The sequence below is a fragment of the Doryrhamphus excisus genome, linkage group LG16, assembly GCF_037039965.1.
Source record: "Doryrhamphus excisus strain RoL-2023G ecotype Guam linkage group LG16, RoL_Dexc_Guam_v1.1, whole genome shotgun sequence".
NCBI lineage: Eukaryota > Metazoa > Chordata > Actinopteri > Syngnathiformes > Syngnathidae > Doryrhamphus > Doryrhamphus excisus.
This window is the reverse complement of record NC_136372.1, coordinates 4,525,772-4,549,012: the sequence shown is the minus strand read 5'-3', so window position 1 is coordinate 4,549,012 and position 23,241 is coordinate 4,525,772. Positions and strand designations below refer to the sequence as shown.

Genomic DNA, 23,241 nt, shown 5'->3' with positions numbered 1-23,241 from the left:
CACGACACCATCTGTTATACAACCTATTAACTCTAATAGCATAACATTAGCCATATGATAATAATAATAATAATAATAAGAAGAAGAATAGAGGCATAAACACTCCCGCTGTACACGGTGGTACACAACTGCAAAGGGGACGCGGCATGTCAATCAAGTACTGCACATTCCCTCCCACGCTGTCCTCAGGTATAATCGCACCAAATCAGTGAAAACACCTGAGTGGGTGGGCTGCATGGGCTCACTGCTTGAATAATGCAGTCGTTGAAAAGCACTTACGTTACACACATGTTGGTCGAAAAAAAACTGTCAAATTATTTGTATTATTTGACTCTATTCAAAACTGCTGTGGCAAAACATCAAAATTGAAGCATAAAAATGGCAAAATAAACTTAAATCCAAATATAAGGCATTCAGAAGAAGCATTCAAAGATGTTGTGTATGTAGTATTCCACACTGGCAGTAATGTTACATTGATGAGAATGTACTATCCTGAACAGGAAGTAAAAAATGTCATTTGAGTCTATTTTGTGTCTTATACTGTATGTAAATGTAACTGTAGGGGTGTTAGTTCATGTAGAGAGCGCTCTAATATGTTAAATGTATTCTGAAGGTCGTAAACTGGTTTTCTCTGCTATATGAAAATATTCAGGGTTGCATGGCGGATGAGTGGTTAGCGCGCAGACCTCACAGCTCGGAGACCCGAGTTCAATTCCACCCTCGGCCATCTCTGTGTAGAGTTTGCATGTTATCCCCGTGCATGCGTGGGTTTTCTCCGGGTACTCCGGTTTCCTCCCACATTCCGAAAAACATGCTAGGTTTTGAAAATTGAGTACGGGAAGTAAGGGAACTAAAATATACTACTTTATATCCAGTAATTCCTTGATTATGTGGCTAATTGGTTGTAGATTTGTGAATATTTGCTATGCTATATGTGTTTTAACAGTATTAGAGCCCTCTAGACATGAACTAACACCCCTATAGTCACCTTTTATACCATATTACCCAATATAGTAGATTTGTTAATTGTTTCTATGATTATGACCTATTTACCTTTTTTATGACCTTTCTATATGTGTGTTAACAGTATTAGAGCCCTCTAGACATGAACTAACACCCCTATAGTCACCTTTTATACCATATTACCCAATATAGTAGATTTGTGAATTGTTGCTATGTTTATGACGTATTTACCTTTTTATGACCTTTCTCTATGTGTTTACAGTATTAGAGCCCTCTAGACATGAACTAACACCCCTATAGTCACCTTTTATACCATATTACCCAATATAGTAGATTTGTGAATTGTTGCTATGTTTATGACGTATTTACCTTTTTATGACCTTTCTCTATGTGTTAACAGTATTAGAGCCCTCTAGACATGAACTAACACCCCTATAGTCACCTTTTATACCATATTACCCAATATAGTAGATTTGTGAATTGTTGCTATGTTTATGACCTTTCTATATGTGTTTTAACAGTATTAGAGCCCTCTAGACATGAACTAACACCCCTATAGTCACCTTTTATACATATTACCCAATGTAGTAGATTTGTGAATTGTTGCTATGTTTATGACCTTTCTATATGTGTTTTAACAGTATTGGAGCCCTCTAGACATGAACTAACACCCCTATAGTCACCTTTTATACATATTACCCAATATAGTAGATTTGTGAATTGTTGCTATGTTTATGACCTTTCTATATGTGTTAACAGTATTAGAGCCCTCTAGACATGAACTAACACCCCTATAGTCACCTTTTATACCATATTACCCAATATAGTAGACTAAATAACATGTCCGATTATTTATACCGGTTAATTATCGGTATAAAAATGTATTGGTTGATGCCGGTATCAATTTTTCATTCCTTGGCTTACATTGTGTTTTTTCAGAATTATCGGTACCGATATATTGGTTGATATTGGCACCCGATTTATTCCTGAAAAAACGATATTTAAAAAATGCTATATACTTCTTAGTACCAATAATTACATCCCTAGTATGAATACAACTTTTTTGAATGAGGTAATTATTTTATTTATTTTTTTGTGACTGGTAAGGTAATTCATTTAAGGTCATTAATTTGTGAAAAAAACAGGATATAGTGAGGGAGTGATAAGTGAACCACAGTATTGCGAGGGCCGACTGTAAAAAGCATAGTATTCCTGCAGTGGCAATAGCAATGGCTACTTTCATCATGTCGTGGGTTTTTGTCGGGTCCGGTCTAGTAATGAGACGCTGCTTTAAACGTGGCGACAGGAAGTGAAGTGGCCTTTTTGTGGCTGCGTTTAAGGGCACCCCCTCATCTTTTGAATGTTAAGCAAATTCATAAAAGGGCGAGCAGAGGAAATAATCAAAGGCTAAAAGCTTTTTTATCTGAGGAATGGGAAGCCCTTATTCCCCCCCCCCCCCCCAACACAGCTTCCCCTTGTTTGGGATCACAAATGTGAAGAACAAAAGTCACATGATCACTTTGATTCCGGCTTTCATTTCCAAAACGAGCCAATCATCTCTCTGCTGCCCTGACATGCACCCTTCTCAGCACTTCTTCAGGTTCTGACTCTTGTCTTTTTTTTTTTTTTTCGTCGTTTCTTCTACCCGCCGGTCAGAAACAAAAGCCGCCGCTCCTCGTATTTAACGAGCAGGACTTGGCTGTTTGTGCTCGTCACAATCCTCCATCAGCATAAATCTTACCCTAACGAGAGTGAAGGGTTTCAGGCCCGCCGACGTGGAGGAGCTCGTACATCAACGCCCCCCTCGGTGGGAGCGTGATGGATTCCTTCATAATGCGGCAGCTTCTTGCAGTAAGCACATCACTCATGTCGTTATGAAGCACACGTGCATGAATCATATTTCATGTACCCTCAACGTACGTACGTACGTACGTACATACACACACACACGGGCTACAATATGGAGGCTCCTGAACAAGCATGGAAATGCATTAAGACATGCACAACTGCTGTGTTGCCTGTGCTGTTATTTTCCGGACAAATACACCACACAATGGTGTTTTTACCAAGTGGGATTGACTTGCAATTTCTCACACAGCTACACTGCAACTTTAGGCTTAATTGCTGCAAAATTTGGTATAAAAATTTAGGCATAATTTTGCACATAATTGCTTAAAACAACACCCAATAAAGTAGTGCTTGTCTCACTTAACATTACAGTAACATAACTGACACCTAGTGGCCAGTGCATAATACTACAGTCACAATTTGAATGCGTCTTCCTAAAGATGGACGAGTGGTTAGCGCGCAGACCTCACAGCTAGGAGACCCGAGTTCAATTCCACTCTCGGCCATCTCTGTGTGGAGTTTGCATGTTATCCCCGTGCATGCGTGGATTTTCTCCGGGTACTCCGGTTTCCTCCCACATTCTGAAAAACATGCCAGGGAATTGAGTAAGGGAACTAAAATATACTACTGTATATACAGTAATTCCTTTGTTTTAACTCTCTCCCTCTGTTTTAACAGTATTAGAGCCCTCTAGACATGAACTAATACCCCTATAATCACCTTTTATACCATATTTTCACCCAATAAAGTAGTGCTTGTCTCTCACTGAACATTACAGTAACATAACTGACACCTAGTGGCCAGTGCATAATACTACAGTCACTATTTGAATGCGTCTTCCTAAAGGTGGACGAGTGGTTAGCGCGCAGACCTCGCAGCTAGGAGACCTGAGTTCAATTCCATTCCAATGTGAAGTTTGCATGTTATCCCCGTGAATGCGTGGGTTTTCTCCGGGTACTCCGGTTTCCTCCCACATTCCGAAAAATTTGCTAGGTTTTGAAAATTGAATACGGGAAGTAAGGGAACTAAAATATACTACTGTGTATATACAGTAATTCCTTGATTATTTGGCTAATCGGTTGTGAATTTTGCTATGTTTATGACCTATGTATCTGTTTATGACCTTTCTATGTGTGTTTTAACAGTATTAGAGCCCTCTAGACTCGTACTTACAGGTTGCTCTTCTGACTCTTTGACAGGACCAAGTAACATCGTACTTCAGTAACAGTTTGGCGGATAATCCAGCTTCGTATTGGCCCATGTTGACAAAAGAGTCCAGCGTAAAGTGCCGTTGACAGGTGAGCATATTTTTATCTTTCTGGACAGAAATTAGGGACTCCAACCACTTCTGCTGATGCTTTCTTTATTAGGAAAGCTTAACACTCGAACACACCCTGGTGGGCTGTGGTGGTACTGCAGGTGGGCCATGAGAGGTCATAAAAAATATGATTCATTTTTGCAAATATTATTTTTTTAAATTATTTATATTGTAAAATATTTATTGCATGATTAAAAACAAATATTTACAGGCCCAAGTAATTACCTATTGAGTGTATTATTATTATTGTATAATAAATATTATTTTATGAATTATTATAGTTATTATTTAATTATTATTAAAATATTTATTCTATACAATAACAATAATAATTTAATATTAAATTTAATAATTTAATTAAATTACATTAATAATTATTATTAATAATAATAATGTAATGATATTAAATGAAATAATATTGTAAAATATTAAATTTGATAATAAATATAATTTTATGAATTATTAGTTATTATTTAATTATTATTAAAATATTTATTCTATACAATAACAATAATTAATATTAAATGTAATAATGTAATTAAATTACATTAATAATTATTATTAATAATAATAATGTAATGATATTAAATGAAATAATATTGTAAAATATTAAATGTGATATTATTAATAATATTATTAATATTCATATCTAGACAACAATAAATATAATAATTATAATAATCAATAAAAATAATTAATATTAATATTACACTCAATAGGTTATTACTTAGGCCTAAAACATTTGTTTTTAATCATGCAATAAATATTTTATGGCATAATTTAATAATATTATTAAACTTAATATTATTAAATTTAATAATATTACTGAACTTAATATTATTAAATATTATTAAATTATTGTGTTCTGAGAATGCAGCATTTCATCTATGTACTGTTTATAAGACAAAGGTGGGCTGCGGCCATTTTTTAGATTTTTAAGTGGGCCCTGAGTTGGTAAAGTTTTGGAACCCCTGCTCGATATCACATGATAATATACTAATATACTACAAAATACGTTGCTGTGGTACGATAAGATACATGGAATCCGCGTCTGAGTGGTTTAGATCTTTGACTCTGACGTCTTCTGTTTGATTGAAAAAGCAGCAGCTGAGTGAAGAACATCACAGTCTGCGCCGTAAGCTTCCTCTTTTTGCTCCGTCCGCGCCACTTTTGGCGGCGTGACCGAAGAATAACTCTTGTCAATTGTTGTGCACCGTAAGGAGCGCACTTCTCCTTGATGGATGGATCTCAGCCCGCTGTGTCACCTCGACATGACACTTTGTCTCCCAACAGTTTTGGCGTTTTTTTTGTTTTTTTTTGGAGGAGAAAAATCATCAAGTATTACATGCGGTGGAGGAAAGGATGACCTTTTTGTCTCATTATTCTCGTATGCGGCGAGCACTGCTGGGTTATTTGTTTGTTCAGCATCAAAATACGCTACAACTCCCCTGTGGCCTCTGTGCTGCAGCCTTTCCACAGGATCCTGGACCTCAGCATATTATAGGACTGGAAGTAGGAAGTCCGCTTGGACTTTACTGTACTGTACTGTAGCTGGAAACACAAGCATGAGTGCTGTCGGCACATAGGGGAGCTGTGGTTCACATGGATTCCAACATATACTGTGACATTGAGAAGCTTCATTGAGAAGTTTTCCAACATAAGGAGCCCAAATCAACCCTCAAGGAGATTAGAGCCCTGTATACGTGATATAGCACCCCTATAGTCACCTTTACTCACCTTTTTATTTATTTTTTTTACACCACACGAATGCGCAGGCTATGGGATCTCTGCAGGGTCATAACAGACTGCCGCCACTCATAGCTTATAGCAGGCTACCAAGCTAACAATTTAGCTTCCAATTGTTCCAAATTTGTTCTCGACTTAAGAAAGGGTTTCCAAAGGAGAGGTGAAGAAAGACAAAGTAAAAAACAAAAAAAGCCAAAAACTTACCACTTCCACACGATATGCGAGGAGAACCTTTATTTGTTTTTTATGCACTTTTAGGTGTTAAAGCAGTGCGAGATAGTAACACTGTGGATATGTTACAAAAATAATAGCTGTACATTAAAAAAAAAAGCCAAAAACTTACCACTTCCACACGGTATGGGAGGAGAACCTATTTGTTTTTTTTATGCACTTTTAGGTGTTAAAGCAGTGCTAGATGGCAACACTGTGGACATCTTCACAAAAATAATAGCTGTGCATTAAAAAAAAGCTAAAAACTTACCACTTCCACACGGTATGGGAGGAGAACCTTTTTTTTGTTTTTTTATGCACTTTTAGGTGTTAAAGCAGTGTGAGATGGCAACACTGTGGACATCTTCACAAAAATAATAGCTGTGCATTTCATTGGTTATGTCTGCCGGGGTGCTGCAATGATGTCAGCCTCCCTCTGGTGAACAAGCAGCATTGCCAATGTTTAAGAAAAAAAGTAGTAGCTTATACACCATAAATTAAGGTAAAATGTAAAATTATTTCAGAACTTTATTTATCAGCGCCAAACCATGACGACGGCGTACCGTTGCAGCCCTAATTGCAACCTGCTGATAAAGTGGAAAAAAGCCAAAAACTTACCACTTCCACATGGTATGGGAGGAGAACCTTTATTTGTTTTTTGATGCACTTTTAAGTGTTAAAGCAGTGCTAGATGGCAACACTATGGACATCTTCACAAAAATAATAATAATTGACCCGTTTTCAGTATATAGTACACCTATACTGCTATGGAAGCTGTACACTGACTACTCTAAAGTATATTATCCCATGAGAAGATATATCAATTCTTTCAAGTAACAAGGATCGTTCTCACTGAGACAGGTGTCACGACCGCATCTTATCCCCCCCAGCGTATGTCATATGATGAAGTAGATGACGCCATTTTTAGAATTTAGCAGAAATCAAAGCGACAACCAGCAAATAAATCACAACCAGCGTGGCCTTTTTAGAGCAACATTGACAAAAAAGGGAGGAACTTTTCTTGACTCTACTAATGAGCAACAACAGATACTTCAATAATTCATGTGCCTCCAGGAATGAATACAACTTCTTTTAAGAGGATTTTCTTACACAAGAGTAAAATATGCTTATATTGTGTGTGAAGTTTTGTGCAGTTTTATCAGCATAGTTGTGCTCACATCCAAAAAGTCAGGTTTGATTTTACAGTTATTCCTCTTTTATTATAGTTAATGGACTACATTGATAAGTGAATTTCAATATTAATATACTGAATATTTTTGTAGTGAGAGCAGGGGTAGGCAAACTGTGGCTCAAGGGCGCACCAAGCGTCTTACCGGGCCATTTCCAAACTTCCTTTTTTAAACATGGAAACTGTAGCCGACGTTTGAGTCGCCAAAATAGAAAAAAAGCCACCACAACACGTCAAAAAGTAACCTACTTACATACAAATATCTACGTGTAATACCCATACTTCCTGCCGCAAGGTATGCTGGTTATCTCATGGTACTATTCATCACACCATTTTGCCACGTTTGTTGCATTTTTGCTAGATTACAAATTATGTCAAGGTGTTAGTCAGAGTAGTAAACAAGGTATATGTTTTTTTTCCATATGGTTTTATGGTTCTTACTTCATATTGCTGGATTGTCCAGCATGCCTTGTGGGCATTTGGAACTAACAGTTTTAATTTACATGTTATATTTAGCACTTCGTTGTTGAGTTATGTGATGTGTTAACTTGCCGTGGATGTGGTGTTTCAGTTTTGTGGCACCGTGAGCAAGTATGTTGTTCTGTTTGATGCCATAAATGTTTTTTTTTTTAACATTAGAGCCCTGTATGCATGATATAACACCCCTATAGTCACCTTTACTATTCATATTATTTGTGTACGCCACATTGCGCCGGGCTAATGCGGTGCAGGGACAAAACAGACGACTGCCACTCATAGCATATACGTAGCAGGCTATCAAGCTAACCATTTAGCTTCCAATTGATTTGTTCTAAACTTAAAATATTTCAAACAGAGCGGGGAAGAAAGACAGAGGAAAAAAGCCAAGAACTTACCACTTCCACACGAAATGGGAGGACCTTTATTTGTTTTGATGCACTGTTAAGGTAATTTAAACTAAGGTAATATCTCATCAATGTAACTTTAATGATGCCTTGTGACTACAACATTACATATTAGTAGTATTTATTATTTATGTAGCAAGGGACGACTGTACCTCCTCAATTCAAAGTAGCTCAAAGGCTTGATAATAACGATACCGATACTTTTTTTTTGTGCACCCTTAACTTTATTTCACAGTACTTTGTCTGAAAGCAGATTACATAGTATTAGGAAATGAAAGGAAGTTTAAAAAAAAAACAACTTTTGTGCTCTTGTTTGTTTTTGATGCACTTGAACAACTGTTGATGTTCCTAAAGGCTTTGTCACTCACCAATTTTTTTTTTTTATAATACACAAGTGCTACAATATGCAGTATATATTTAAAAAAAAACATGTCGATAAGTAGCTATAAATGAACTAGAAACTCCCACGAAAATTTTGAGAATTTAAAAAATGAAAAAAAATGTGTTGGAAAGAAAACAAATGAAATTTACACTTGTACACAACAATCTCAAAAATCTTAAGGCGATTGAAACACTGTATCGAGTCCAGCTAACGCGTAGCGAGGGTGTTTACGGGACGCAAACCACGTCAGGCTCACGGATGCTTCATTTCACATGAATGAATAAAGCACAAACACAAACGCACACACACAAACACAACAAACACTGCTAATCCAAACACTTGTACACTGATGTCCTACTTTAACAAGTAATCCCTTTCATGATGGATTCCAACTCGGGGTATAACGCTGCATGGATTTGAAATCTGTGTTTTTTTTAGGCGTATCGAGTTCCCACGCGGTACATATCAAGCGAGGGAAAGGAAATCGAACTGTCTTGTCATGTCGTCATGCATCTATGCTGTAAAGGAATACAGTGCAGCCCAGCCTTTTTGGCAAAGCGGGATTCATGCTAGCAACCTCTTCCGTTTGGGAACACTCAACCTTCCTGGTAAAATAATACGTACATTGTGGGTGTCCAAACCTTTTCCACCGACTGCCACATACTGAAAAATGCAATGAAACAATGCAAGGGGTACTTTGATATTTATTAATAATTAATCTAGTTATATATATATATATATTTATATTCTAAAAGCCCCTTCATGTCAGCTTTGTGTACTTCGGTCTTTACTTTTTTCCCCTGTTTTGCTTTTCCTTAATTTTCCAAATCGTCACATAAAACTTGTCAGCACGCAGCAACTTAACACTCAAAAGGTATAATAAATATACAAGTACCAATACCAGTTTAACTTTTTCCTATAGTGCACTTTGACATAGCAAAGTCTCTCATTGGTAATGGCTGCAGTGGAACACTAAAGTCAGCACGCAGCAACTTAACCGTCAAAAGGTAGCTAAGAAATATACAAGTACCAATACCAGTTTAACTTTTTCCCATCATGCACTTTGTCAGAGCAAAGCATTTCATTGGTTATGGCTGCAGTGGAACACTAAAGTCAGCACGCAGCAACTTAACACTCAAAAGGTAGCTAAGAAATATACAAGTACCAATACCAGTTTATTTAACTTTTTCCTATAATACACTTTGTCATAGCAAAGCATTTCATTGGTTATGGCTGCAGTGGAACACTAAAGTCAGCACGCAGCAGCTTAACACTGAAAAGGTAGCTAGGAAATATACAAGTACCAATACCAGTTTAACTTTTTCATATAATGCATTTTGTTATAGCAAAGCATTTCATTGGTTATGGCTGCAGTGGAACACTAAAGTCAGCACGCAGCAACTTAACAGTCAAAAAGTAGCTAAGAAATATACAAGTACCAATACCAGTTTAACTTTTTCCCATAACGCACTTTGTCATGCACTGCAATGATGTCAGCCTCCCTCTGGTGAATAAGCAGGATTTCCAATGTTTACGAAAAAAGTAGTGGCTTATACACCATAAATTAAGGTAAAATTTAAAATTATTTCACAACTTTATTTATCAACGCATCATTGCATTTTGTTCCATGATTAACCGAACCATGACGACGGCGTACCGTTGCAGCCCTAAATGCAACATGCAAAAAACACTCACCTACTGTCTATGTGGTAGCATCATGGTCTGGGGCTGCATGAGTGCTTCCCGGCACTGAGGTGTTGTGGTTTTCTAGATATGTTGAATTGTTGTAAACATGTAATGCAACCATCTGGTTAAGAGTGACCCCCCCACCCCCACACCCCCGCTGTTGGAGTAGACTTAAACAGACAATAATGCACATCTTTGTGTAGCCATGTGAAGCTTAACTAAAGCATTGTGTCGCTGAGCTGACATTCATTTGTGTATTGCTCATTCATAAATATACAATGAAGCCCCCACTCTTTTGAGCCCGCGTGGAATACGCTCTGTAAACATCCTTTTGACACGTTATAAGCCTCACAATATACTGCCAAAAAAAAATTCATAATATACAAATTCACAGCCAGTAAGTCAGAGGAATCACATTCTCAAGTGTTAACTCTAGCATGTTGATGTCCGTCCGTCCGTTCGGTAATTAAACGCCGCAATGTACAAAAGGACGTAACAGCCTCACAGTTTTATTCAAAAAGATGAAACCTTTCAGCAAGCAACACAAGGCCCATCGGAGTATTAAACTACTCCCCCCCCACCTTGACGTCAGACATGATGCAGTATAATACACTGGAAGCAAAGAGAAAAAAAAAACAGTTTATCCTATAAATACTCCTGTAAAATATACATAAAAGCTGCCATCGACACATTTTTATATGTTACATTCATCCATCGGGCTCGCTAGCAGGGAAGTGCCGTCATTGTCCTTCTATTTTCTCTATGAGATATTATTCCCATAGCCCAATTCCCATATAATCATTTCACTATCCAAGGAGAGGATACAAATACTTTTGGGAAAAAAATGCTCATACCATTCCCAGACCGTGCAGGAATATTGTAAACAGTTTTTCTACTTTGGTCATAAAATTAGAATTTTTTTTGTGAGTCTGATGAATGAAACCTTCATACATGTGATTTAATAATAATAAATAAAAAAAACATCTTGAGTATAAAAGTCCAGAAAACAATAAAAACTGACTTCAAGTGGGGCAAAAAAATAATTTTTCGTATAATGCACTTTGTCATAGCAAAGCATTTCATTGGTTATGGCTGCCGGGGCACTGCGATGATATCAGCCTCCCTCTGGTGAACAAACAGCATTGCCAATGTTTAAGAAAAAAAAAGTAGTGGCTTATACACCGTATTTACTCTGGACAGCCAAGTAAATAAACACAACCGTATCTGTACATTGTATCGAAACTAAACATATGCAGGGATTTTTATTTTAAAAGCAAAAAAATTTAAATAAAAAATAAAAAAATTAAAAATTAAATAGTCCTGATTTTAAAAAAAAAAAAAAAAAAAGAGGTTTCAGTAAACAAGTTTCATAGAATAGTTTTCATATTACACAACAGCAAATCCACTTCCACAGGACTTGGCCATGCGATATCCAAAAAACCTATAATTCATTGTAACATATATATTATTATTATTATTGTATGTTTTCTCTTTAATAGATTCTTTACATAATATGACAAATTTTAAAGACCCCCCCCACCTCACAGACAAAAGACAACATGTGTGATTTCGAGTGTGGAAGAATCCATTCATGGATAGTCTGATGAGGTTCTTGTGTTTATATATCTTCATATCTTCAAAGTCCATGATTAAAAATACCTAAGGAGGTTATGATTTATTCTGGGCGGAGACGCCTTTCCAGTAGTCTAAAATATCATGCAGGTCCTCGTCCTTTGCAAACTGTACCTTCTTGCGTAGCGCGTGTCCCGCCGCCATGTATTCGTCGTCTTTGTGCCGTTTACGATGCAACTTGAAGCGCTCCCAGATGCTGTGCGAAGGTTTGCAGTAGTATTCGGGACTGGATGAGTAGCTTAGGTTGTGGTACTGCGATGGCAGCTGGGAGTACGCCAAGTCTCTAGATCGAGAATGCGAGAGAGGCTCCAGCATGGGCGACTTGATGCCGTCGGGTCCTTCCAGTTCTTCGATCTGAGCGTCGGGATAAGAGTGGCGGTGGTCGCTGTACTGACGGATTTTCTCCGCTTCCGCTCTCAGGATAGCGGCGGCGGGCGTTACCGTGAGGATGGTGTCCCCCGTCGGGGAGGTTTTCTCGATGTACCTGGATTCCGTGCGGTAAGGCCTGGGGCTTCGCATTCCTGAGGCAGTGCTGGGCCTTTTCGGCGATGCGTCCGAGGAACGATGTCTCTGCAGGGAATGGTGGTAGCTGTCCTGATACGGAGGGGACAGAAGTCCCGATTTGTTTTGCGGCTGCTCCGATATGAGCACCAACTGGGGCTCCGCGTTGGACACCGCTCCGGATCGAACCCCCGGATAAGAAGTGGAATCCGACTTCAAAGCGTCGATACAGTTGTTGATGATCTGGTTGACTTTATCCACCTCCTTTGCGATTGTGGAAATCTCTGCCACGGAACCTTGGCTGTTCCCGGCCATTCCCATGTCGCATTCCCTGCGTTCATGGTGGTCCAGGCTTCGAACTTCCATGTAACTTCCCTTCATCATTTTAGGAGTTTCGCTTATTTCTTGAAATTTGTACTGCTCCATCTCACTCGGGGGTAAGTACGGCATACGTGCCGCCATGCTCTCCCCGGATAGAAGCTGCTTCTGGGACATACGGGAAATCGTCCCCCCTTCCAGTTCTTGTCCATACTTCAGCTCCATGATGTTCTTCTTCAGGCTTCCTGCTTTTTTGTGCTTTTCGTCTTGTTGCCGCTTCCGTCGCAAGCAGTAGTAAACCACCCCGAGAAAAATAACCATACTGAAGAGACAGCCCAATATAGTCATGATGTAATGAGTGGCAGTTGCGTTGTTCGAGTCCCTGGACTTGCCCTTCCAGGGTCCGGTGGTGATTGTCAGACAAGTGTGGTTGTGTCTCAGGGAGTTCCGGATGGAAGCAACGCAGTACGTGTAGTTTGTGTGAGGTTTCAGGTTCTTAAGATCGATGTCCTGCTTTATTTCATTCAAGGGTTGGATATCCATGAAAAAACTGTTGTTGTACAAAACCAGGATGTACATCTTTTTAAACGGATACGGAATCTGGACCGTGATGGTGGCGCCCGTGTTGGACACTTGCTTCAGTTTCATAAGAGGGTTAGCTTCCACTTCGTTGTTTGTTGTACTGATGTTGTTTGGAACGATGTCGTCCGGTTCTGTCCCGGATGGACAGTCCTCCAAACCGCAAAGTGTAAAGTCCGGCGGAGGTGTTGTGGGTTCGAGGGGAAGTGGGAAAAACGGTGTGACGTAATCGTCGGTGCACACAGTGGTGAGCATGTGAAGAGCATTCCGATATGTTGGGTTGTTCGGGTTCTGGCTGAGTAGACTATAACCAGATACACCGCTCGGGGAATCGCAGACCATTCGCTCGTTGGTTCTGTTGGGGAACACGGAAAGCCACTTCACGAATCCCAGTAACTCACAGGAACAGTTGAAGGGATTCGTGTAAAGCTCACATGTACTCAGCTTAGTCAAGCTTGTGAACGTGGAACCGTCCAGTTGCTGAATGCGGTTCATGGACAAGTCGATGTTCTCGATGTTGGGGCATTCCCAAAAGGCATTGGGTGTCACAGTCTCTATCAGGTTAGCCTGGAGGTAGAGGTACTGCAGCTTTCCGAGACCTCTAAGGATCCCCTCTGTTAGATTCCGTAACTTGTTGAAGCCCATTTGAAGAACTTGTAAGTTAAACTGAGCGGAAAAGGCGCCATCTTCAATGTAGGAGATTTCATTCTTAGTCAGGTTCAGGTAGGTCAAGTTGGCGAAGCGACTTAGGGCTGAATAGTGGATGCTTTTGATCTTGTTCTCGTTCAGGCGAAGGTCCACAATGGTGTTGTTGATGTGCTGTGGGATGGCCTCATAAGGCGGTTGGTTTTGGCTACAGATGGCGAGCCACACAAAGCCCTTTTCGCCTTCGATTAGCCAACAGTCTGCACTGACTTGGCCCACGTGGCTGAAATACACAATGGCCGCAGACCAAAGCAGGGTCCTTGTCGCCACGCCCCACCTGAACGCCATCGGCGTTTCCCTGCGAGTCATCGCTGAAGAAATAAGGAAGCGACGTTGTTGTGGTTTCAATTCCAAAGCAAAGAGACTAAGTTGAGCCGTCGCCTCGTCATGGATGGATTTGTTTACATTTGCGGATGCTGAACTTGTGGCATGGTCTCCATGGTCGCTTGGTTTGTGCTTTTTATCGTGGAAGCGTACATCATTTTTACTTCAATTGTCGTCTTCGCATCACTCGCTTCCGTGTGGATGCATAACCTGCAACACAGAAACACGACAATTAAATATCATGTAAAGTGTCGTGGTACGTTTATTCATAATTACATTTTGAGTGAGGGTGATTTAGTGGATAGGATAGGGATAGTCCCAAAGAGGATCTTGGGAATCCTCACAGCTATTGTTCACGACTACAAACTGAAACTTTCAATTCTGCATTTCCGGGTTGGAAGTGAAGGAGTTCAAGTGTCTTGATGCGTGAAGTCGACGGGCGTACCGAGACTGCGCTTACAGTAACACGATCGCTGTACCGGACCATTGTCGTGAAGAGAGAGCCGAGCCGGAATGCAAAGTTCTTGATTTACCAGTTGATTTATGTTCTCACTCTCATGAGTTTTGGGAACAAAATCGTGGATGGAATTGGCTGAAATAGGTTTCCGTTGTCGGGTGGCTGGACTCACTCGAAGAGAGAGCTCGGTCATCCCGGAGGAGCTGAGGTGCCAACTGAGGTGGCTCAGGCTCCCCGGTGAGGTGTTCCGGGGCATGCCCAGCCGGGAAGCTCGGAGGGTTATTTCTCACAGCTGCCCTGGGAATGTCTCGGTGTCCTGGGAAGTCTGGGCTTCCTTAAGTAGTCTGCGTCCACCCATGAAGAAGTTCTACGTTTTATTTATTTGTTCCTTTATTCATTCATTTTCTACCACTTATCTTCATGCTGGAGCCTATCCCAGCTGTCTTCTACATCCTGGACTGGTGGCCAGCCAATCACAGGGCACATATAGACAAACAACCATTCACACTCACATTCATACCTATGGACAATTTGGAGTCGCCAATTAACCTAGCATGTTTTTGGAATGTGGGAGGAAACCGGAGTACCCGGATAAAAAACCCACGCATGCACGAGGAGAACATGCAAACTCCACACAGAGATGGTGGGATTGAACTCGGGTCTACTAGCTACTAAGCCTGTGTGCTAACCACTTGAGGGCCGTGCAGCCCTGAATATTTTAATATAGCAGAGAAAACCAGTTTACCTTAACATATTAGAGTCCTCACTACATGAACTAACACCCCTACAGTCACATTTACATACAGTATTAGACACAAAATAGACTCACATGTTATCACTGGGAGAGTTCCTTGTTGTTCTTTTTTACTTCCTGTTCAGGAGAGTACTTTCTTGTCAATGTAACATTACTGACACCTAGTGGTCAGTGTGGAATACTACATACACAATATCTTTGAATGCTTCTTTTGAATGCCTTATTTGTATTTAAGTTAATTTTGTCACTTTATGCTTGAATTTAGTTTCAAATAATACAAATAATTTGATTTTTTTGTTTTTTTTCGACCAACATGTGTGTAACGTAAGTGCTTTTCAACGACTGTGTTATTCAAATCAAACAACCATTCACACTCACATTCATACCTATGGACAATTTGGAGTCGCCAAACCTAGCAAGGAGGAAACCGGAGTACCCGGGGAAAACCCACGGATACACGCGGAGAACACAGAGATGGGATTGAACACGGGTCTCCTAGCTGTGAGGCCCGCGCACTAAGCACTAGACCACCGTGCAGCCCTATTTGTTCCTTTACTGTACCCAAAATGAACCAACCCTTGACCTGAAATGTGATTATGGTACACTGTTACACCCCTTTAGCGCGCAGACCTCACAGCTAGGAGACCAAGGTTCAATTCCACCCTCGGCCATCTCTGTGTGTGGAGTTTGCATGTTCTCCCCGTGCATGTGTGGGTTTTCTCCGGGTACTCCGGTTTCCTCCCACATTCCAAAAACATGCTAGGTTAATTAGCGACTCCAAATTGTCCATAGGTATGAATGTGAGTGTGAATGGTTGTTTGTCTATATGTGCCCTGTGATTGGCTGGCCACCAGTCCAGGATGTAGAAGACAGCTGGGATAGGCTCCAGCCCCCCCCCCCGCGAGGAAAAAGCGGTAGAAAATGAATGAATGTTACCCGTACCATATATGCTTTACGGGTTCCCACCCCGCTGTGTTGCGTGGCAAACTATTAAAACAAACAATCGGCCAATTACTTCTTGACAGTTTAGGGAAAGCCAAGGTCCCAGTTGTCCGGCCATTAACCTGCAGACTGTCAGATGCAGTGAGGCCAGCGTTTAGACACTGCATTAAATCAATTATACAGCACTGTGTGCAAATGGTGCTTTGGATCGATGAGCTCGGGTTTCCATCTGACAACCTCCATGCATAAAGTCCTTATTTGTGTGTGCAGGCTTATCCCCAAGAAAGGACGTGGACTTGTGTACAATTTGCTGGCTCGTGCTATATAGATCCTTTTTTTTTTTTTTTTTTTTTTGTGAGGGAGAGACAAGTCTTTTGCAAACATCACCTCAAAATAGCTCTGTAATGGATTGGTTCTGTCTAAATTAAATGTATCATACGGCATTGGCTTTTATATTTGTAGACGACATGACTTTAAATGAAGTTTGCCAATTCAGCGATAAAGTTCAACAGATTATTATCAGCCCAGTAAAGTCTTTTTATGAAATTGTAAGAGTCAAATATAGTTTACATCATAACCGATCAAGGAACTTTGGATCATTTTTGTGAGTCATTTTCGGACAAATTAAACTGAAAATGAATCAATAAATGACATTACTATATAGCTGTCCACCATTAATTCTTTTAAAAATAGACGTACTTTTCAATGCTTTGGCTCACTGATTCTTCACTGATCAATTTGTTATTGATTACTTCTTACTCATTAGTTAGGCTCATTTGCCTCGTTAGAGCGTTCTTTCAAGACCGAATTTGGATTGTTTTGCTTCCAAACAGCAAATTTTGGGACTGGGTATCAAACGTCAACAGTTCCTAACCACAAATTTCCTAAAAAAAAAAAAAAAAAAACTAATTAAAGCTAAAATAATTAAAGAAAAAAGATTAAAAAGCAAAAATAATTACATTTAAAATAACCATATGTAATAACTATTTTTTTATAATCAATAATAAAAAAATTAAAGCTAAATAATTAAATCTAAAAGAATTAAAGAAAAATAATTAAAAAGCAAAAATAATTACAATTAAAATAACCATATTTAATAACTAATATTTTATCAATAATAAAATTAAAATTAAAGCAAAATAATTGAAATTAAAATAATAACCATATTTAATAACTCATATTTTTAAAATAATTTTTCATGTGGTTTTCTATATGTATATGGCAATATTTAACCTTGTTTTGTCCAATTATGTTAAACTATTGCAGTTTTTAAATAAAAATTATATATAGATATTTACCTAGTTGACAATGTTTTAGTATAGCTACTACTTTAGACAGCAGATTCATTGAGACTGACTAAACAGCGCCTCTGGTGGTTGCACCCTAGTAGTGCACTCCATTTTGTTATTGCTCACAGTGAACCAAATTCGTAATTATAAATTGATTATCATGTCCAGTTATTCAATGATGATTGATACAAGGTTAGTCCGGTGGGCATTAAACAACGTGTTAACGACTATGGGCTTTGCGATAACACTTAAATTGTGTAATATTGATTTGAGTGTGGACCACAAAAAGAAAAAAAAATCATTCTCTCATTTGTGTTTTGATGAGCACATGTTTCGCATCAGCTGACCACTCATTAGAGCTGCCACTTCTTCACTGAAGAGTTCACGGGAGTGGCGGGGGGTCACATTCCCTGTTAGAGGTGCTGAATGCTATTGGAGGTGGTGGCAAATTGAGATGATAATTGATTTTTCCCTGTATTGGATGGGGAAATATTTATTTTTATTTAAGTAATGGAAATTGAACAGCTATAAAAAGGATGACTGCTGCAGCGTACGATAGTGAATTGATTGAATTTCCCTTTTGGGGATTAGAATGAGATAAAAAATGTAATTGCAGCAATGAATGCATCTACATGCGATCTCCAGGACATGGCGGCGCCACTTTTATATGAATGTATTTCATCAAGCTGATGCTTTTTTCCCCTCTAATACAACTGTGGCATTTATGCTTTAAATGACTTTGATTGAATTGCTGTGACATTCGCTTTACAAGAAGCAAGTACAGTCAAGTATTAAATATTGTTGCGCAAAGATGATACACTGGCTCATTGATGTGATGATCTGAAGCTTAGCCGCAATAGGCCTCCGGGGTGCGATTATACGTTGAAATCTATTTTTTGCTTTGCCTTTTTATAAAGCGCTATTCATCGCTCCCTGTTTCTGTCTTTTCATCTATATCTTAGAATTGTGGTGAGTAGATACGTATGTGTTTGTATTTAATTCTGTTGACGCTTCATGGAAAAAAATGAACAAAATATAAAATAAAATGCTGCCTCGGTGGGGAGATTTTTATAAAAAGTTATCTGTCATATTTTATTTTTTTGTACAAAAAAATTATATATTCAAAATTTTTTTAAAAAATATATTCAAATATTTAATGGTTGAATAGGGTCTTTTTTTAGTCAAAACATATGTATATTTAAGATAATTTCATATATGTTTAGCCTACAGTAAGCACAAAAATGGCTACATGAACTAAAATATAAATATAAGGCAATCAAAAGACTCATTCATATATGTTCATGATGTGTAGTATTCACCACTGGTCACTAGGTGTCAGTAATATGACTGCAATGTTGAGTGAGACTTATTTACTCGGATTATATCTACTATATGTGTTTGCATTTAATTCTGGTGACGCTTCATGGAAAAAATTTGACAAAATATAAAATAAAATGCTGCCTTGGTGGGGAGATTTTTATAAAAAGTTATTTCTGTCATATCTTATTTTTTTGGTTAAAAAAATAATAATTATATATTTAAAAAAATATATTCAAATATTTCATGGTTGAATAGGGTCTATTTTTAGTCAAAACTTATGTATATTTAAGATAATTTTATATATGTTTTGTGTAGATTAAACAAATCCAAGCACAAAAATGGCTACATAAACTAAAATAAAAATAAATAAATAAATATGTATATAAAAAATAAACATGTTCATGATGTGTAGTATTCACCACTGGTCACTAGGTGTCAGTAATATGATTGCAATGTTGAGACTTGAGTCTTCAATAGTCTATTTACTCGAATTATATCCATTATAATGTGCAGTGTACAAGTGTAAAAGTGACTATAGGGGTGTTAGTTCATGTCGAGAGGGCTCTAATAATGTTAAATGTATTTCGAAGGCCATAAACAGGTTTTTAATGCTGCAAATGCTGCTGAAAATCAATTAATAGCATTAAACAAGGAATTAATGGAACAAAAAGTCTGTTTCAGGGTCAAAGTGTCACCTTTTAGGTAACATTTTCCAAATCGTAACACACGGTAAGTATCAAAATACACCATGTAAGTCGTTTTTTAAACACTAGCCGGTACGCAACTAGCGAGTGGTTGACTGTTGAATATCGTTATAGTTAAATTTTTTTATGCAACTTTCAAAGCATAGTTTTTAACTTGTTTGTGATTTATTTGTGTCAAATTTTAATAGCTGCGATGTGGTAAAGTTAGATTAACCTTCACCATGTTTTCCCTCCGAGAACCGCTGTCTTTTAAAAGAGATATATTTAAAAGCTGTATGGAAAAAGTTGCTCTGCTTTCCTGGAATTCAGTAATCTTCCCGCTCCTCCTCGAGGCTGCTGCTTTATTGTCACAATAACATCACCTGGAGCGCTGGAAAAAAAAAAAAGACATAAAAACGCTGCTTCATCGTAAGATGAAGTGCACTTAAATGCTGTTTAAATGTTCCACATTGAAATAGCTGCGGTCAGCCACACGGGTACAGACGGAAAAAGATGGAGGACGAGAATGCCAAAGGCTGCCATTTAAAAGCACCTTCAGGATGACAAAGGAGCAGCAGTGGTGGAGAACTGACGAGAAAAAGAACACACTCCAAATCCCCCAAGGGCGGAGAGAATGGGTCCGAATCAAATGTTCCATGAAATGAGTATGAAAAATACATCTCTGTAGAATATCTGGCCAGGCAAAACATCTCAGACGGCGGAGCACTGTCTTGTTATTAATGCCGCGTCTGTGACCTTTCTCACCAATAGTCAACGTACGGCGGCGGCGAAAACGCGGCCCGACCTCCTTGCCACTGGCGCTGTGAGATCTTTTAGTGTCTAAATGGTTTAAGTTGGACCTGAGATGTCTGCTTTCGAATGCATTGGCTGTGTTTTTGTTGTCTCACAGTGACTCACCCTGCTACCGACTCACTGCTTCTCACCGCTTTAAGCCAGACATCAATTATGCTCATTTGCCTCATTAGAGCTCTCTTTCAACACAAAATCTTCATTACTTTGGATCCAAACAACAAATGACAACACCGGGTATCATTCATCAACAGTTCCTAACAACAAATTCCCTCGTAAATATGATATACGCACTTTTATCAATGTTTTTATACCTTTAGCATACATAAACACACCCCGCTAACTGTAATGTTTACGCAATCTCTGTTTTAATAATTACAAAATTGAAACTTTCAACCCGAAACAAATGTTGTATGGAGTTTTATTTTGAGCATTTTAATCATGAAAATTATATAAATTTGTATTTTATTTCAATGCCTTCAGAGCATCTGGTGTGAATGCCTTTGCTCTAATTAGATCAAAGGCATTCGATCTATTAATAGATCTACTATTTAACTGGTTCTGTCCTCGTTGCTGCTGTGCAATGTAAATTTTCCTACTGACGGACAAATAAAGGTATATCCAATCTAAATTAGATGCCTTTACTCTAATTAGATCAAAGGCATTAAATCTATTAATAGATCTACTATTTAACTGGTTCCGTATTCTTTGCTGCTGGGCAATGTAAATTTCCCCACTGAGGGACGAATAAAGGTATATCTAATCTAATCTATATGAGATGCCTTTGCTCTAATTAGATCAAAGGCATTACTATTAAAAGAATACTATTTAACTGGTTCTTTCCTCTTTGCTGATGGACAATGTGAATTTCCCCACTGAGGGACGAATAAAGGTAAATCTAATCTATATGAGATGCCTTTGCTCTAATTAGATCAAAGGCATTACTATTAAAAGAATACTATTTAACTGGTTCTTTCCTCTTTGCTGATGGACAATGTGAATTTCCCCACTGAGGGACGAATAAAGGTATATCTAATCTAATCTAAATGAGATGCCTTTGCTCTAATTAGATCAAAGGCATTACTATTAAAAGAATACTATTTAACTGGTTCTTTCCTCTTTGCTGATGGGCAATGTGAATTTCCCCACTGAGGGACGAATAAAGGTATATCTAATCTAATCTAAATGAGATGCCTTTGCTCTAATTAGATCAAAGGCATTACTATTAAAAGAATACTATTTAACTGGTTCTTTCCTCTTTGCTGATGGGCAATGTGAATTTCCCCACTGAGGGACGAATAAAGGTATATCTAATCTAATCTATATGAGATGCCTTTGCTCTAATTCGATCAAAGGCAATGGATCTATTGATAGATCTATTTAACAGGTTCTGTACTTTGTTGCTGTGCAATGTAAATTTCCCTACTGAGGGACGAATAAAGGTATATCTAATCTAATCTAATCTAAAAGAGATGCCTTTGCTCTAATTAGATCAAATGCATTAGATCTATTAATAGATCTATTTAACTGGTTCTGTCCTCTTTGCTGCTGTGCAATGTAAATTTCCCCACAGAGGGACGAATAAAGGTATATCTAATCTAAATTAGATGCCTTTGCTCTAATTAGATCAAAGGCATTAGATCTATTAATATATCTATTTAACTGGTTCTGTCCTCTTTGCTGAGGGATAAAAGTATATATAATCTACATGAGATGCCTTTGCTCTAATTAGATCAAAGGCATACTCTAATTAGATCAAAGGCATACAAACAACTATTTCCACATTTCTCACAGATTCCAACTGTTCCGACATCAACATGGACAATTGTTTTACTTTTTAAAAAATATTGTATTTGGATAATGTAATAATGTTGTAATTACTTTTCTTTGTTGATCCTCAGGAATAAGTCATTCTTCATAGTCAAGCATACTGTGTTCCTCCTATCTAAGTCCCCCAAAATGGTTCCTTGCTACACAAATATCAATCTGTATCTTAAATTTCTTTCAGATTTCTACCCAGTCTGCACAGTATCATCTTCTGGTTGTCCATAAAGGGACACAAGAATGGACTGCCCCCGCTCCAAGGAAATGCAACACAGGTAGGAAAAGTTTAAGAAGTTTTCTTTGAGATAAAAACAGTGAAAACTGATGTGGGCGCCTTAGTGTCACGCACACGGTGCCATGCTTACGTGTAGCCAGCAGTGTTGGTGGTGCCTTATGAGGTCTTATTTGCCACCAAAGACCCACTTTCCATAATGGCTGCAATCTGCACGGTCCAGTGCAGCCGGCCAGAACACCCGAGGCATCGCACGTTGAGTGTATTCCCCTATCAGAACCAGGCAGCCATTCCACAGGCTCTATGCTCCACCATTCAGGCTTTATGCTCTGGCTAATGAAGGCTTTTCTTTTCTTTTTTTTCCACTTCTGTGGATAACCTATTGAAACCCCGCCTTTGAAGGACCATCCAAACACAGACTTGTACTTTTCTCTCGGAGCTGGTCAGGGCTCGCTTGGCTCGTTGGTTCTTTTATACGAAGGGTGGGTTGAAGGGGCGATACAAGACATCAGTGATGCAGTAGTAAGAGGGGAAAAGCACCTTTGGACATGCACTGCAGAACTGTGTTGTAAAAACAAGATGCACTACTTGGCTGCAACCAGCAGAGGCGCTGTTGGTTCTATTTACTGTAGTCGTCAGCCATTG

The 23,241-nt window shown here is 38.6% G+C and overlaps 2 protein-coding genes across 3 annotated transcripts in view; one reads left to right on the top strand and one right to left on the bottom strand.

Moving 5' to 3' along the window:
- psmg3 (proteasome (prosome, macropain) assembly chaperone 3) overlaps window positions 1-23,241 on the top strand; it is a 159,062-nt gene that overhangs the window by 5,957 nt on the left and 129,864 nt on the right. Inside the window, exons 2-3 of the mRNA XM_058048351.2 lie at window positions 4,011-4,109; window positions 22,549-22,639. Coding sequence (XP_057904334.2) covers window positions 22,605-22,639 — 35 coding nt within the window. The 5' untranslated portion in view covers window positions 4,011-4,109; window positions 22,549-22,604. The remainder of the gene's footprint in view (window positions 1-4,010; window positions 4,110-22,548; window positions 22,640-23,241) is intronic.
- Window positions 8,138-23,241, bottom strand: part of elfn1a (extracellular leucine-rich repeat and fibronectin type III domain containing 1a) — an 89,421-nt gene continuing 74,317 nt past the window's right edge. For both annotated transcript variants that reach the window (XM_058048349.2, XM_058048348.2), the window contains one exon: window positions 8,138-14,495. In XM_058048349.2, coding sequence (XP_057904332.2) covers window positions 11,895-14,270 — 2,376 coding nt within the window. In that variant the 5' untranslated portion in view covers window positions 14,271-14,495 and the 3' untranslated portion in view covers window positions 8,138-11,894. The remainder of the gene's footprint in view (window positions 14,496-23,241) is intronic.